Raw genomic sequence first — 16,746 nt, 5'->3', positions numbered from 1 at the left:
GTCAATTGCAAAAGGTGGTTTTCCTCATTTTGCGACGATATCTATTACACTAACAGATCCCACATTATTTTATCACTACAGCAAAGGCATATTTACAAAATTGAGCCCAGTAGTACCTTAGGAAAAAATGGCTGCAGACCAGACCATATTCTGATTTTAAAACCCTTGTAAAAATATTATATCAACTCCCTTATCTGTAAATTACCCTTGTTTTAAATAGCATGGCATGGTTTATATTACATACATATGTAATATATTCGTGTAAGACATTGAAAGTCACCTGTGAGCAACCTTTAAATGAAACCATGAGCTATTTTTGGCTTGGGGTTATTTGACACAAATGCCAGGATTTACTAAGAAGGATATGGAGGGCCCTGTGGACAAGAAAATTTTGGATAGTGGCATATTTGAGCCTAATTCTGCAAATGCTGACAAGGGCCTTTTAATTTCACATGGAAAAAAACCACAGTCATTTTCAATTAGAAAATTAAAAACCAAATATTCGAAGCTCATGGGACTATACGTTCAGTTTTATTCCAAAAATAAGTATAAAGATTTATAGTACATAGCGTATTTGAAACAAATATATTTCTTTTAAAAGGATGCTTTCATAAATATTTATTCTGAGATTCATAAAAATGTTCTCTAGCTCAAGTCCAAATACTGTGTTGATACATCTTAAAATATATAAATACTATTTACAAATAGGAATTTAAAAAAATATTTCAGCCATGCAATATTCTGCTAAATCACGCACATTAACAAATTCATTTCAAACCATGAGGCCATATTTGTGCATTCATACACAGACCTCTGTTTGCATTTCATAAGGCCTGCTGCAAAAGCAGGTTTAATTTCTCCGCCTCTTCTGGCTGAGGCACGGCCCATATCTTCTTGACGTACTTAATGTCTATTATTCCAGATTCTTTGGCAAGTGCTATGCCCAGAACGCCACTTGGTTTCTCAGGTTCACCCAGTACAGCCATTGTTATAATCCTGAAAACAAAGAAATAACAACTTTTTGTTTAATAAGCAGAGGAAAAGAGAGTAAAGAGCCTAACTGGGATCAACTGGCATTTGCTTTCTTCCTTAATTTGCAGAATGATTAAAATATCTTCTCACTGGATACCACTGCTCAGGTTAGACCAACTCCATGAGGATACTCCAATAATAACAACAACAACAACATGCTTCATTGGAACCTGTGCCACAACTACCACCTATCAGTGGTAAAGAACTGGTGGGATCATAAACCTGAAAAAGTAGTTGAAAACAAGACTGCCAAAATACTTTGGGACTTTCGAATTCAAACTGACAAGGTTCTGGAACACAATATATCAGACCTCACAATTGTGGAAAAGAAAAAAGTGTGGATTGTTGATGTCGCCATACCAGGTGACAGTCAAATTGATGAAAAACAGGAAGAAAAACTTAGCCGATATCATGATTTTAAAATCAAACTGCAACAACTCTGGCATAAACCAGTATAGGTGGTCCCAGTAGTAATCGGCACTTTTGGGATAACCAAGTTCTGGATGCCTGAGAATCTCTATAGACTTCGAAAGAGGAAGGTTTGCATTGTTGCATTTCATGGCACCCTGTTGGTCCCAGGGAACTATATTCCTGTCCTTACCTATGCAAATTCAATTTGGCTTCTCATCTTCTCCTGAATGATTGGAGCACGGGGAAAAGAAACAAGGCCTCCATGCATGCATCATTCTTTACTATTTTATGCCCTTTATCCATGTAACTGAATGCCTGAATGGAGGTGCATGTCTGTAAAGATTAAAGCCCAACATTTCTGCCCAATTTGTACAATTGCAAACCAAAGAACATCCTGTAAACTTACTTATCAGACCAGATTGGCTGTTTGGCTACAGGTGACAAATCATTTTCCAAGAGATCCCAAATATAAATGACAGATGTGGCATCCAAAACAAAAAACACAGCTGGCCTGGTTAGAGCCCACTGGAGTGCGATTACTGCCTGCCCTGCTGTGCTGTTGTTCCATTGCATAAGTGGAAGTTCAGAAGCCATCTGGTGCAGTCTAATGCTCCCATCTGAACAGCCCACCTGAAAACATAAAAATACACATTTTTTTTTTAAAAAACCCACATTTTTTTCTGATTAATGTATTGTTTTAAGGCAAGATTTCCCAATTTATTGGACTTAATATAGAATCAAAAGCATGGACATCCAATAAGAAATACATGACATTAGATGGATGATCATTAGAGACATCATTAAATTATGCAATATTTAATTGTCTTCATCTGAGAAAAACCTCTTCCTGTGAATTTCAGTGATTATTACTATTGGAAGTGTATTATTACTATATTTGTTATTTGAGATCCTAAGGATACCCATCAGGTGAGGAATGTCGAGTGAGCCTTGAAAGCCACGGACATTTGACTGCCTGACCCTGGCCTTCAAAAAGTGTCAGCAACAAAGCTGTGGCACATAAAAGTAAGACTGAAACCCCAGAATGCTTTCCACCTGCCATTTATCAGAAATGCACACTCATGTTTGCAATCACTTTGGTACAATTTACTGAGCTGCCAGTTGCGAAAGAGGTATTCAGCACCCTTGTGGCTTCAGCATGAAAAAGAGACCAAGCTACTTTTATGGTGAAATCAGATTCAGAGGAGACTGACAATGAACAACGAGCTCCAGAGTTATTGGAGCTGTCCAAGCAGGCAGAAGATAGCACTCCGGTAACCAGCAGGCAGAGCCATTGCTGGTCTCCAAAGATAAAGAGGCTGAGCTGCAATCACCGCTCAACACAAGGGCTTGCTGTGTGATGAAGAGAGCAGAGAAAATGGGATTGCTTATAAAGAAGGAACCTCAGCCCTTCCAAATGAACATTACCGAGGCTCCTTTTATTTAAGAAGAGCAGCAAACTTAAGTCTTTCCATTGATGGCAACTGCCTATTGATTCCTATCTCACACACTTTAACTCCTGCCTTGTGAATCTCACAACTGACTCTGTAAGTGGATCAGCTGATGAAACATCTACAAAGTTTTCACCTTGAAACTTTGCCTGACCACTCTGCTGCCAGCTGCTTTGGACTGGAACTCTTTTAAGGCAAAGTTATAATACTTAGGGCAAGGGGGACATTTATCTCTCCACTACATATGCATATGTTTGCATTTGTTCATTTACTTACTTTGCAAAAGTAATTTATTTTTTAAAGTGTGCAACTACTTCAATGTGTGCTTGTGTATGTTTGACCTGGAACATGACAGCTATTCACACTTGACTATTTTGTTGAGTTGTTCAGGCTGCATAGTACAGATTTTCCTGAGGAGGTCTTATGGAAGTAGAGCAGTATCTCTCAATGTTAGCAACTTTAAAAACTTTTTAAAACTTCAAGTCTCAGAGTTTCCCAGCCAATAGGAGGAATTAGGAACTCAAAGAAGAAGAGATTAACATTTGAGCCCAACTGCTGATGTTGCTCAGTCTGACAATGTGAATAGTTTGCAAAATCTAGTCCAGAACTGTAATGGCTACTGGCCTACAAATAAGTTATTCATAGCATGCACAGTTTAAATCTAACTTTCAGACCTTCACTGATATGACACCACCCGAATTAGTCCAATCAAGAATAGAGAGCATTCATACCAAAAAGATCGGCTTTCCAAAAGGTGAAAAATCTATCGCATTAACTTGGGTTGCTCTCGGTCCCCCCTGCTGGGGTTTGAACAACTTGGGAGGGACTTTCAGCTCATGCCGTGTGCCGTGGCTCACCAAACCCTGTAAAGTTTTGAAAAGGGGAAAAGAAAAGTTGTGGCTACATTTGATGAAATAGCACAAAGAATAGTTCAGGGGGAATTGTGGGCTTTGTCCAGATTCTGACAATGCAGCCATTTGTTATAGCAACCCCAGGCTCACTAAACCACTCAAAAAATCTACTACACTAAGAAAAGTTGGGAAGAATGAAATTAGAATAAGAATATTACTCACAGCATCTGTTCCAACAACAAAATGATTAGGATTTGATGGCAGAAATTTAATGTTCAGTGTCTGGGGCACCCCCAGGAATGTGTAATCTTTTGGAGAAATACTGAATATAAAAGAAACATATATATTAATAAGTGAAATTGCAACAAATATTGAAATACAAAGTGAATATCTTTGATTTATTAACCAGCCAATATAAGTTTAGATCTTTCATTCAATTCTCCATCTTGTTTCGCTATTTTCCTAGCGAAACAAGATTTTAGATATAATAAACTTATTCAGAATGAGGTTAACTTTTTAGGCAGAGTGGTAAGTGTAGATTCCTCTCTCAAAGCATATTTCTTATTCTTTCAACAATATAAAACTTGATCAGAAGGAATTCAAGTAGAAATTGCCATTTGGACAAGAATTCATGTGTAACATTTGTTAGATGTATACCACTCCATCATCAGAGAGGACCTTCTTCCTCCTATTTCTTCCCACAAAAACCTTATCAGGTAGGTTGAGTTTGGAAATGTTGGTTCCCACCTGTTCAGGGAGATTCTGTGGTTGACAATAAAGTTGAACTTTCGCCAGTGCCATCCAACTACTACACATTCTAGTGTCTCTTAGCCTTTAAAATGTGTGAACTTCAATTACCAGAATTCCTTTTGTTGGCTTGAAAATTCCATGTTTTAAAGTGGCCAAGGTTGAGAAACACTGACTCAACCTATCATACAGCTTTCCTTGTACCGATGCTCTATACAGGGGTGTTCAAACTGGCGGCCTGCAGGCCAGATGCATCATACATAGGCCATGCCCACCTTGGCTCCACAAAGGTAAAAAAAGTTGTGATACGTCATGTGACGTGATTGAGTTTGCGCCACATGACGTATCACAATCATGCTCTAATGACCAAGCAAACGTTTTGTCACAGGAGCATTTAGAACAGAGCTATGCACTTGATGCACCATTATTCAAGCTTTCCTCCACTTTGTGCCCTTCTGATGTGATCTGCTACTAAGGAACTACGGTACTATCCCCTCTTTGGAAATCTGCCAGCAGTGACATATGTGTTTTCAAGGAACAATCCCATTAATATGATGTTTTCTACATATTTTACCTGCAATTCAGCTGAACAGTAGAGCTATGAGCCAATTTAATTTTTCCCCCAGGAATTAATCCTGAAAGTAATAAAATGCATTGTGTTAATTATAATAGCAATAATTGATTAGTACTGATATAATTAAATTGCAGGGCAATTTTAAATCCACGCATGACTTATCAATTCATGTTCATAGGTTATGTTCAGAAATTTAACTAGGCCAAAAAAATAAAGATATATTTTTATTCAATATGGCATACACGTCTCCTATTAATTGGCTGATAACAGCTCCAATCTTTAATGATTGCCAGCATTGCTCTTCCACAGTGAAATTCCCTCTCAGCCTATGAATAGCTAGTTTCTAAATGAGACTCTCTTGATATTTTTCAAAGCTTTTGTCTCCCTGTTGAAAAGTCCCCCTGATTGTACTGGGCCTCCAAATCAAATAGTCAGTCATGGAGCAAAAAGATAAGACACAAGTCAGAATTAAGATAAAAACCAAAACTATAACTGTTCTAAAATATCTAAAAAGGATTAGAATATATGGCAAACCATACAACTACAGCACAATACTTAGTTTTTTTTCAAGGAAATAGACAGATCCAATAAAAACATCCTGAGATTAAATGTATTTAATGACAAAAATCTGTATACAGTAATACCTCGTCTTACCAAAGTGTTTAGTAAAACATGGAACTAATGTGGTTCTTTAGTTCAGATTGCTAAGCCACCAAAACATGATGCACAAGATTTTTGTTCTTCAGTTGGTCTGTTAGCACAGTGATTTTCAACCTTTTTTGAGCCACGGCACATTTTTTACATTTACAAAATCCTGGGGCACACCACCAACCAAAATGACACAAAATGACACTCTAAGACACTCTCCTCTCTTTTTCCATCCCTGTCTCCTCCCCCACGTGTGTGTGTGTGTATGTGTGTGTATACACTCTTGAACCATTTCCAAAACCAAGTGAGGGCTGGGTTTTTTTTCTCTCTTATTCTTTGGGTGCTTTTTATCATATGCTTTAAATCAAGAGTCACTTCTCTCTCTCTTTTGTTTCTCTCTTTTTCCTCTCATTCTCTGTCTCAATCATTTTCTCATTTCTCTTTTTTCCTCCCCTTTTTGCTCATTTCTCTCTCTCCCCCTCCTCTCCTTTTCTCTCTCTCTCTTGCTTTCTTTCTCTTGCACTCTTTCTTTCTCTCTCTCTCTCTCTCTTGCTCTCAGCACAAAGTTGCAAAACTGGAACCTGAGCTTCCTTCTTCACGGCACACCTGACCATGTCTCGTGGCACACTGGTGTGCCAGGGCACACTGGTTGAAAAACACTGTGTTAGCAAGCATCAATTGATTTCAATCTGACAGAGTGATTCAGGATAACTGAGGAGTACAGCCTACCTTAGACTAAATTAGGCTAAACTAAAGACCTGATTTTGGAACCCTGTGAAAAGACCCATTTTTGGGTCTCTGGCAGCAGATGTGGAGCAGAAATAAAAAGTTAACGTTAGCCACGGCCTATAAAGAAAAATGACATAAGATGTATTTTAGATGGCATATAACCCTCACACAATTAACAAAAATAGACAAAAAGCGTTCCTCCAGATATTGGAGATGCAATAAAGAATTTGGATCATATTACCAGATGTGGAGTTGCGAGAAAATTAAGAGAATAGTCATAGCACAACATTGGAAAAATGAAACCATACCCACGGAGGAAAATATTATTGAAAAAATAACACTATGCACGGAAATGGACAGTTTAACTAAGGAAACAAAAAACAGAGATGTGGAAGAATTTACTAATTGTTGGGATAGGTTTTATGGCTGGATGGGAAAAAGGGCAAAAGAAAAAAGAAAAGGAGAGCTAAAAGGTGGCAAGGAATTTGGAGAGTTAAGGTCAGAGCTTTGGTTATAAAAGGGAATAAAAAAGAAAAGATATACCTGATTAAGATCATTGCTAATATTTGATGTACATTATGTAAATATGACGTGTGTAATAGAAAAGAATAGAAAAGAAATATGACTTATGTAATAGAAAATTAGAATTGTACTACAGGCACGTCACAAATTGCCCAATCTTTTTTTAATGTCTTGTCTGTCGTGTAATATGTGTTTTGTTTATCATAAATAAAGTCTATTTTAATTTTTTTTAAAAGAAAGGACCCATGACTTCAATGTAATTTAATGTACAATTAATGCTTATATAATTTATCTGAGTTGCTACCTATTTTGTAATTGTCAGTGTCTTATTTTTAATATTCTTCAGCACCAGAGTCATTTGTTGAGAATAGCAACTATATAAATTGATTGAATAATTAAAAATATATAACCTGTGTCTCTTTGTCCCTAGTCCAGTACACTTTTACAATAAATACACGTTTCACTGTATTGTGCTCATTGTTTATTTATTATTATTTATTATTTATTAGATTTGTATGCCGCCCCTCTCCGTAGACTCGGAGCAGCTCACAACACAATAAAACATTTCATAACAAATCTAATAATTTACAATTTAAAATATTTTTAAAAACCAATTATTAAGCAGACATACATACATACAAACATAACATACATAAATTGTATAGGCCCGGGGGAAGATATTTCAATTCCCGCATGCCTGACAACAAAGGTGGGTTTTGAGGAGTTTACGAAAGGCAAGGAGGGTAGGGGCAGTTCTAATCTCTGGGGGGAGCTGGTTCCAGAGAGTCGGGGCTGCCACAGAGAAGGCTCTTCCCCTGGGGCCCACCAACCGACATTGTTTAGTTGATGGGACCCGGAGAAGGCCTACTCTGTGGGACATAATCGGTTGCTGGGATTCGTGCAGCAGAAGGCAGTCTCAGAGATATTCTGGTCCGATGCCATGAAGGGCTTTATAGGTCATAACCAACACTTTGAATTGTGACCGGAAATTGATCGGCAACCAATGCAGACTGCGGAGTGTTGGTGTAACATGGGCATACCTTGGGAAGCCCATGACTGCTCTCGCAGCTGCATTCTGCACGATCTGAAGTTTCCGAACACTTTTCAAAGGTAGCCCCATGTAGAGAGCGTTACAGTAGTCGAACCTCGAGGTGATGAGGGCATGAGTGACTATGAAAAGTGACTCCCGGTCCAAACAGGGCCACAACTGGTGCACCAGGCGAACCTGGGCAAACAGCCTCCTCGCAACAGCTGAAAGATGGTTCTCTAATGTGAGCTGTGGATCGAGGAGGACGCCCAAGTTGCGGACCCTCTCCGAGGGGGTCAATAATTCCCCCACCAGGGTGATGAACGGACAGATGAGTTGTCCTTTATTTGACCCAAAGGTGTTTTTTCAGGAGGCAATTGGACTTTCTTATTATTGTTTTCTTTTGAAGGCGTTTCAGTCTGACAGGATAATGGGGAATCTTCTTAGCTTCAGAGCCGAAGAAGCTTCTTGGATGAGAAGCGAAATGTCTTCAGAAGAACCACCACCTCTCTGAGAAAGTCCAGTTACCTCCTGGAAAAGAATTTTTGGGACAACTATGACCCAGAAGACTGAGAAATTCTATTGTATATTTGAGCTCATTTTGGTGTTTGGATGCTTAATGTTACACTATAGAGAAGCATAAATGGCAAAATGTTTAAGAAATTTTGCCCAATTGGCTCTCTTTAATTAAATTTACTTACCTAAATCATTTTGTGAGCCAGACAAATCTCCTTTCTGAAGTTCAACAACCACCTAGGAAATGTCAAAAATTACTCTCTAAGAAGAGAAAATGACAAATATCTAGTAGATACAAAGTCCTGAAGTTACAACCATAATTGAGCCTGCCATCGTAGTCATAATTCATAAAACTATCATATGATGATCTGATTTTACCTTTTTTTTTTTTTGCAGTGGTCATTAAATTAAAGTTGCAGTTCTTAAGTGAATGTTATGGTTAAGTAAACTAGTGGTTCACCATTGGTACAGTTTTGCAGAAAAAGGGGAAGTGAATGCCTTTTTATTTTTTTTTACAAAACCATTGGAAAACACAATAATGTGACCACAGGACACTGCAAGCTGTCATAAATGCAACCCGGTTGCCAAGCACTTGAAATATGTCACATGATTGGGCATGTATGTGTGGCAAAAGTCAGAATTTCAAATTCAGTTTGTGAGTACCTCCCAGGTAAGATTGTCAGAACTTTGAAGAGTCATAAAGCAACCAATTATATGAAGTTCTAGTAAAGTTAGAAGTATTCTAATAAAACAGATGTTAAGAAATATACAGTTCACATACTGTTGGCTGTAATGACACAATGGAAAAAAACCCTCAACTTTTAAAAACACTTGAGAATAAATCTGTTCAAACAGCAGAAACAATGACAAGAAAGTAAGGCAGGTTTAATAAAGTGCATAAGATTTTGCTTATAAATTAAGATTCAGAAACACAGTAATTAAGAATTATATTCATGGCATTTAGGAACACACTTTCAATTGCAATGGATGCCTTAATTGGCTGTAAAAGAAAACAATTTGTCCCAAATGAAAAACCAAACCTATAGTGGTAATCTGTCCTTAAAAAAGAGCAAAGGGTATCAGTTTGCAGGAAAGTGTGACTTGCCCTCCAGAAAAACTCTGCCTGAGAATTATGATGCCTTAGCTCAGGATTGGTCATGCTGCAGAACCCATTAGAATACTGGCTGGTGAGCTTTTTTAAACTGTGTTTTCTGCTCAGTGGAAGATCCTTCTTTTGGAGATTAGAACTGCCCCAACCCTGTTGGTCTCTTATAAGTCTTTAAAAGTCTGGCTGTGTTCCTGAGCCTAGGATCCTAAATGCATTAAGGGCCCTGGTTTCTGACTTTACAGTTAACTGCCTAAATATCTTGGCTGTTGTATAAATTTATTTGGATACTTTTAAAAATTGTTTTCAAGATGATTTATTGTTTTACTTGTTTTTATACCTTTGGAATTATAAACCGTTTGGAGTGAATGATTGAGATGGGAGGCTACAGAAAATGAACGCACGAACAACCAACCAACCAAACAGATAACCAAACAAACAAATAAACAAACAATATCTCAATTTACCCATAGACTAAGAGTCCCATTTTCATCCATTGAAGCAATCTGAAATGAAAGTCCAAGCATTTCTGTTGGGGAAAGGAGTATACATGTATAAGTAAATATATTTACAGGAATTCAGAGATAAACTTTTTCAATTTTTCTACCTATATCTAACCTCCAAAAATTGGGGGACATTTCTGCATAGCACTGTTAATACTCCCCAATTTCTCCAAAACATTTTAAATCTGGAAGTGCTCTTGTTGATCCAAAACCGTTAGGGAGAGGCAAAGAATAATAGCATGAGCCAGTCCTGCAGAAAAAGGTCAATCACATGCTGCTATCCCCTACTGGAATTGCCTTTGGCTTTCTGCATTTGGCCATTTTCTACAAATTTAGGAACAGATTTTATCTCCCTATCAATTCCAGCTGAGAGTAGCTGCAACGGCTGTGACTGGAGTCTGACTCGGTCCTTTTTCCTAACAGCTGCAGCAGGACTGTAATCAGAAAATATTTTATGGAAGAATGGATAATGAAGAGAAGGAGCTTTTACTGAGATGGTTACACTGTTGAGCAACTGACTGGAAGGATTAAGAGTGTATTGGCTGATAAGGGCTGCTTATATAAGAGGGAAATTAAGCCTTCCATGGGAATTTGTAACTGACTAGAAGGATTAAGATCCAGCGGTTGATAAGATCCCTGAGAAATGTATCAGAGGGCAGGGAGTTCTGCATCAGTTCCAATAAACTGCAATGCTCTATTATATAAATATATCATTTTGGATTTCTGGGGTGGTGCACTACATCAAAGTACAGGTGAACTTTGAATTGTGACTGTAACAGAACCTGCCCCTTGTGGTTGTAAGTGGCAAAGTGGATCATCATCCAATTTTCTGACTTTTTTGTGGCAGCTGTTAAGTGGAAAACTATTATTGTTAAGTGAATTCAGGGTCCTTAAACTAACCTATTTGCTATGAGGCTTTTTTAAATCAAAAAAGTAAAAGTAAATATGCATTTTCATGAAAAATATTGTAAATCATGATCGTGCAAACAAAGGATGCTGCAAACAGCTGAAAGGAACTGTCACTAACATGATGCTATGAGAACATGGAAACATGAAATGGTTCCAAACTGATGTGGAGTCCTGGTGTGTAAATCCCCTTGCTTTCCTAAAGTACATTTTTAACGATGGAACTGAGCAAAATTCCAAACTATTTTAAAAATCACTACATAAGAAACGTTTTAATATCAACATGGTACCAGATTTTAAAAAATCACTACCTAGCAATTGATTGAAAAATCTAGTCATGGATTTTTGGATAATTCAGAATGGAACAACTAATCTTTTGAAACAATATGAGCTGACCTATACCAAGTATTTCACATACCTTCCTGAACAGAGAGATAGGAGAACCCACAGTTCTGCTCCTTGAAGACAGAGGTGGAAACCGGTTCAATGGTCAATACAGCACAAGCATGATTTATTGCAGTAAACACTCCATCTGTGTTTAAGGGAGAAGCAAAGGTACAATATAGTAGCTATTAACTAAGTCCACCCCCTCAGTCCCAAGCTCAGTGATTTTCATTATTATACAAAACTGTGCTAGTGTTCCATCATTATGGCAGGGCAGGATTTGTGTGTGTATGTGTATGTGCGTACATGTGCATGTGTGTATGTGCCTGCACATTCAGCCCTTTTGGGAAGATGTGCCCAAAAGACAATTTTGAAGGATTCTTGTTCTATAATCAAAAGTCACTGGATATCTGTCAGAAAACAAAAAGTTCTGAGGTAAGAAAACTCTAGCCACTCCAGATCCTCTTCAAGAATCAACGGCAAAAATTAAGAGTTCACCTACAGTTGATGGTCCCAATGGAGTTGCAGCTGCCATGAACCATCAGGTGGGTGTTTTAATCAGTGATTTGCCTTTGTATCCCTTAAAAAAAGTTGACACTCACAGGCTGTGTATATATCCAGTATGTTCTCCCATTCATTACAATCAGACTCTTGGGTAAATAGGACAGGTAGTCCTTGACTTACAATTGGTTTAATGACCATTCAAAGTTACCTCAGCACTAAAAAAAAAGAAATATGACCTGTACTCACAGCTTCAACCATTGCAGCAACCTCAAGGTAACGTAATCGAAAATTCGGGCTCTTTGCAACTGGCATGTATTTATGACTATTGCAGTGTCCCAGATTAAATTATCACTTTTTGTCACCTTCCTAGCTAGTTTCTGACAGGTAATATCAATGGGGGGATCTAGATTTGTTTAATATTCACATTATTCATTTATCAACTGCAGTGATTTACTTAAAGAAATATGGCAAAAAGGTCATAAAATGAGGTGCAATTGACCTAACCAATGAAATTGTTAACACTTAACAACTGAAATTCTGGTTCCAACTGTGGTCATAAATTGAGGACTACTAATAAAAAAGGATTAATACTTTAATGAACTTTGTTTTCCTCTTCTGGGTCATCCTTTGGCTTAGCTTTTTATTATTTATAATGCATCAATTTTTTATGGAAGAATTAAGAAACTAAGATGGAAGTGAAAACTCTTTCTACAAACTCACATTGTCCAATCAAGTGTAATTACCATACTGTTCAGCGTATAAGACACACTTTCCCCCTCTTAAAAGAGGCTGAAAATTTGGGTGAATCTTATACTCCGAATGTAGCTTTTTTCAGCCCTAACAAGGTGCTAAGAGTGAAGCATGCTTTGCCTGCTTTTTTCATTGTTTCTCTCTATCAGCTGTGCTTTAGAAGCTGTTTTTTATCCTGTTCAAAACCAGCAAACCAATATGCTGAAGCTGGCCAGACTAAGGATGCTAGCCAGATGAATACCTGGTAGGCAGATCCCCCCCCCCCCTATTTTCTTCCTCAAAAACTAACATTTGTCTTATACTCCGGTGCGTCTTATACTCAGAAAATATATATTCAAGGCACACTAACTAACCAGTAGAAAACGTGGGAGATCTAAACATCCAATCTGTTTCATTAACTTTCACACACTGGTGCATCCTTGAGTCTTCTCTGAGATCCCACACCAGGACTGAACCATCAACTGTTCCAGCAAACACTAAAGTAGCTTTGCAAGGACTAAAGCAGCAACTTGTCACCTACAAGGAAGAATAATATATCTCAGTACAGAATAATCTCTTATTTTGTAAATCTTAATCCATAATCTAATAGGTTTGTGTTCAGAATAAATGCAAATGCTTCATCTAATACTTGATTCATGATCAATTTTACTTTTCTAGTTTCCCCAGCAAGGCACCTATGGGCATTTCTCAATGGATATATTTCTTCTGGTTTGTAAGGTTCCTTGACACATCTGACTTATACGTAACACATTTGGTGGCCTAAGTATTTGAGTTTTGGCTTCAGTTTTGTGGATAAACAATCTACTTTCTCCAAGGTCATCACTTTAGGAGCACTTAGAACGCACTCCCAAAATTTTAAGTTCTGAAGACACATACCTGTGATTCACAAAGCAGTAATTTCTGAGGACTAGAAGGCTGCCAAACATTCCACACACAGATGATGTATTTGCTATCCAGTGATAAATCATTGGATGTTTCTGGAAGTCCATGAACTGAAAGTAAAGCCTGTCTCTGAGCCTGTGAGATATGCAGACAGGATATCCTCCGGTCTAAAGGGAAGAGTGGAATGAAACTAGTATTATTTGCATTGTTGGTAGAGGTGGGGGGAGAGATCAAGTTCAAATGCAGAAAATAGAAGAGACAAGAATTTGGCTAACTCAATGCTTTTCTTTTCAGTATATATTGAAATTTGGAGAATGAAAAAAATATTTTTAAAACCCGTATCATCCTTCAAAGCTGACCCTTCTGTATTTTGAAGCCCTATGTGCAAAAACTGCATAGAAATATGCATGAAGGGGGGGGGGGGGGGAAAGAATGATGCCTAAAAACCAAGCATAAGAATCAGTGTAGTGGTGAAAGCCCTAAAATGTAAACAATGAGACTGTGAGTTCTGCCTTAGCCAAGAAAGCCAACTGGGTAATTTTAGACCAATCACCAGGAGACTTTGAGTTCTAGCCCCTTAGCTAGGAAAGCCAACTGGCTAACTTTAGACCAGTCACCAGGAGACTTTAAGTTCTAGTCCCGCCTTAGTCATGAAGGCAAGTTGGATAACTTTGGGCTAATCAGTCTCTCTCAGTCCAACCTCAAAACATCAAATTAACATTTATTGTCACAGCCAGCTAAATTCTGATGGAAACCAAAATGAATTGTGTGTCCAAAGTAGCTGAAAAGGAAGATAAAGAAGTTAGGGGCTGAAATGAGAAATATTATTTTACTTATTTATTCGCTTCTTTATTATTTACTATTAGATTATTAATCTCCCTTTATTATTTCCAAGAGTCATCTGGTTGGCTGTGAAAAATTACATGATGGACTATTTAAGATCTTCTATGCTTACATCACATGACACAAAGAAAAATATTCTTACCATTCAGGAAGGGAAGGTTTGTATTTAACTGGAAGCACCTATCACTAATAGATAGACTGGATGGCCGTGATCTTAGATTCCGCCTGGGCTGTGTTGCCACTTGATCTTCCTCAAGTAAAACTTCGATCACCTTCCAAAAACATTAAACAGTTGGGAACTTTCTATCTGCATTGATTACAGAGATTTCCAAGCTAATCATGGCACACAACTGATAAAGCAACAGTTTCCCAGATGCTTTTAAGGATTGAAAGAAAACAGAATCTGTGGAATGTCCATAGTGGTATTTGAGTTTATTTGAGCCCATATATATCCTTGCGCTCTCTCTCTCATTCCAATCCACCTCATAGGATTGTTGCAGTGTGGAAAATAGGAGGAAGGACTTTTAGATATGTCCATTGCCTTAAGTTACTTATTATAAAAGTAATAAATGCAAGATTTAAAAAATCTAATAAACGGATACAATTATCACGACCATATGTACCATTATTAGCTACTATTATTGATAACACATAATAATTTGAATAATGGATTAAATACATATAGATTATACCTGACAAGCAGATCGTAGGAAGTTTGCTAGTCTCTGGGAATCAATCTTTGGTGTAATGGCAGTTACATCATGGCTGCTTTTGGGACCTAAAATGAGACATGTGGTTGTAAGAAGAAAAAAAGAACTGGATCTACCTACTTGGAACTTTCATACCATTTTACACATGCTGGAGAAAAGAGACAGACATATAGAATTTCCAATGCTGGGAGATTCTCTAAGCATTTCAGTAGAGGTTGCATCTGCCTACCTGCCTGCTTACCCAAGTCTTAAACTAACCCCATGTCCAGTCAGCAAAGCAGTGGAAGTGATGTGCCGGTGCCTGGAGGCTGTTGGAGTCTAGATGGGTGTCAACAAGCTCAAACTCAACCCTCACAAGACGGAGTGGCTGTGGGTTTTGCCTCCCAAGGACAATTCCATCTGTCCGTCCATTACCCTGGTTGGGGGGGGATTATTGGGCGTCCTCCTCGATCCACAGCTAACATTCGAACATCATCTTTTGGCTGTGACGAGGAGGGCGTTTGCCCAGGTTCGCCTGATGCACCAGTTGCGGCCCTATTTGGACTGGGAGTCATTGCTCACAGTCGCTCATGCCCTCATCACCTCGAGGTTTGATTACTGCAACGCTCTCTACATGGGGCTACCTTTGAAAAGTGTTTGGAAACTTCAGATCGTGCAGATTTGTTTACATTGCCACACTGTTTTATTATTGTTGTGAGCCGCCCCGAGTCTTCGGAGAGGGGCGGCATACAAATCTAATAAATTATTATTATTATTATTAACCAATATTAAGACCAAGAATTGGGTAGCTTAAACCTCTGCCCCCTCTCCCCCAATAAGGCGACAATTCTTTGGTATAAGCTTCCAACAGAGATTCATCATGTCCATTAGCTGCAATGTTAAACAAACCTCATTTGCATGTTTCTCAGTTGGGCGTAATGTTTGAGCTCTAATTTTGTTTTAAACATTTTTTTCTTTCTTTAACTGTCCTGGAAAGGTTTTACTACAAATGTGGGCCATAAATTTTGGCTAAAATAAATCAAGGCAAAAGAGATTTAAAAATCAGTGTTTTTTAATCACCTCCAGATACAAGGGCAGATTCTCCAGGATGCTGTGTCCATTTTTCTTGAGTTTCTATTTCCTCTGTCTGAATATCTCTGTCCAGATTATCCTCATTCCACTGCACATAAACCTAGAATGGAAATTGAAATTACTGGCAAGAAATGTTTTCTCATATTTGATTTTCTGTGTTTATTGCTACATTCAAGGCTATTTTATCATAGACAAATAATTTGTTACTATAATGTGTTATTATCCACAGATAAAACATTAAGAAGAAACAGGTTTCTTTAAGATAACAAATGAGAGGAAATATTAATATTGCACACAATTTATTGTTGAAACGGAAAATTATTGTTTGGAAGTAAAAGAGTAACGTGTTAATTTTGATTTCTGTCATGCTGATGCCTGGATGATGCTGGCAGGGCTGGAATGAATAGCTTTTTTATTATTTCTGTATTTTATTTTTATGCTTCCTTTTTGAATATACTTAAGGCGGCCTCATTTTCCCTAGAAAAGCTAAATAGAAAACTTCGGGTTAATAAGGGCTATCATATGATAATTATTTTGTAACATCTAAAGAAATATTTGCATGAGTCCTTTTTGTACTTTTTAT

General features: G+C 37.8%; 1 protein-coding gene across 5 annotated transcripts in view; it reads right to left on the bottom strand.

Moving 5' to 3' along the window:
* Positions 1-509: 509 nt before the first annotated feature.
* DYNC2I1 (dynein 2 intermediate chain 1) overlaps positions 510-16,746 on the bottom strand; it is a 46,321-nt gene continuing 30,084 nt past the window's right edge. For all 5 annotated transcript variants that reach the window (XM_070729425.1, XM_070729422.1, XM_070729424.1 and 2 more), the window contains 13 exons: positions 16,152-16,263; positions 15,075-15,160; positions 14,525-14,654; positions 13,534-13,706; positions 13,011-13,173; positions 11,438-11,551; positions 10,078-10,139; positions 8,691-8,742; positions 5,064-5,124; positions 3,965-4,064; positions 3,623-3,754; positions 1,850-2,073; positions 510-996 (listed from right to left, as the gene is read on the bottom strand). In XM_070729425.1, coding sequence (XP_070585526.1) covers positions 825-996; positions 1,850-2,073; positions 3,623-3,754; positions 3,965-4,064; positions 5,064-5,124; positions 8,691-8,742; positions 10,078-10,139; positions 11,438-11,551; positions 13,011-13,173; positions 13,534-13,706; positions 14,525-14,654; positions 15,075-15,160; positions 16,152-16,263 — 1,581 coding nt within the window. In that variant the 3' untranslated portion in view covers positions 510-824. The remainder of the gene's footprint in view (positions 997-1,849; positions 2,074-3,622; positions 3,755-3,964; positions 4,065-5,063; positions 5,125-8,690; positions 8,743-10,077; positions 10,140-11,437; positions 11,552-13,010; positions 13,174-13,533; positions 13,707-14,524; positions 14,655-15,074; positions 15,161-16,151; positions 16,264-16,746) is intronic.

This window comes from Erythrolamprus reginae, chromosome Z, assembly GCF_031021105.1.
Source record: "Erythrolamprus reginae isolate rEryReg1 chromosome Z, rEryReg1.hap1, whole genome shotgun sequence".
NCBI lineage: Eukaryota > Metazoa > Chordata > Lepidosauria > Squamata > Dipsadidae > Erythrolamprus > Erythrolamprus reginae.
The sequence above is the reverse complement of the archived record's forward strand: the minus strand, read 5'-3'. Positions and strand labels throughout refer to the sequence as shown.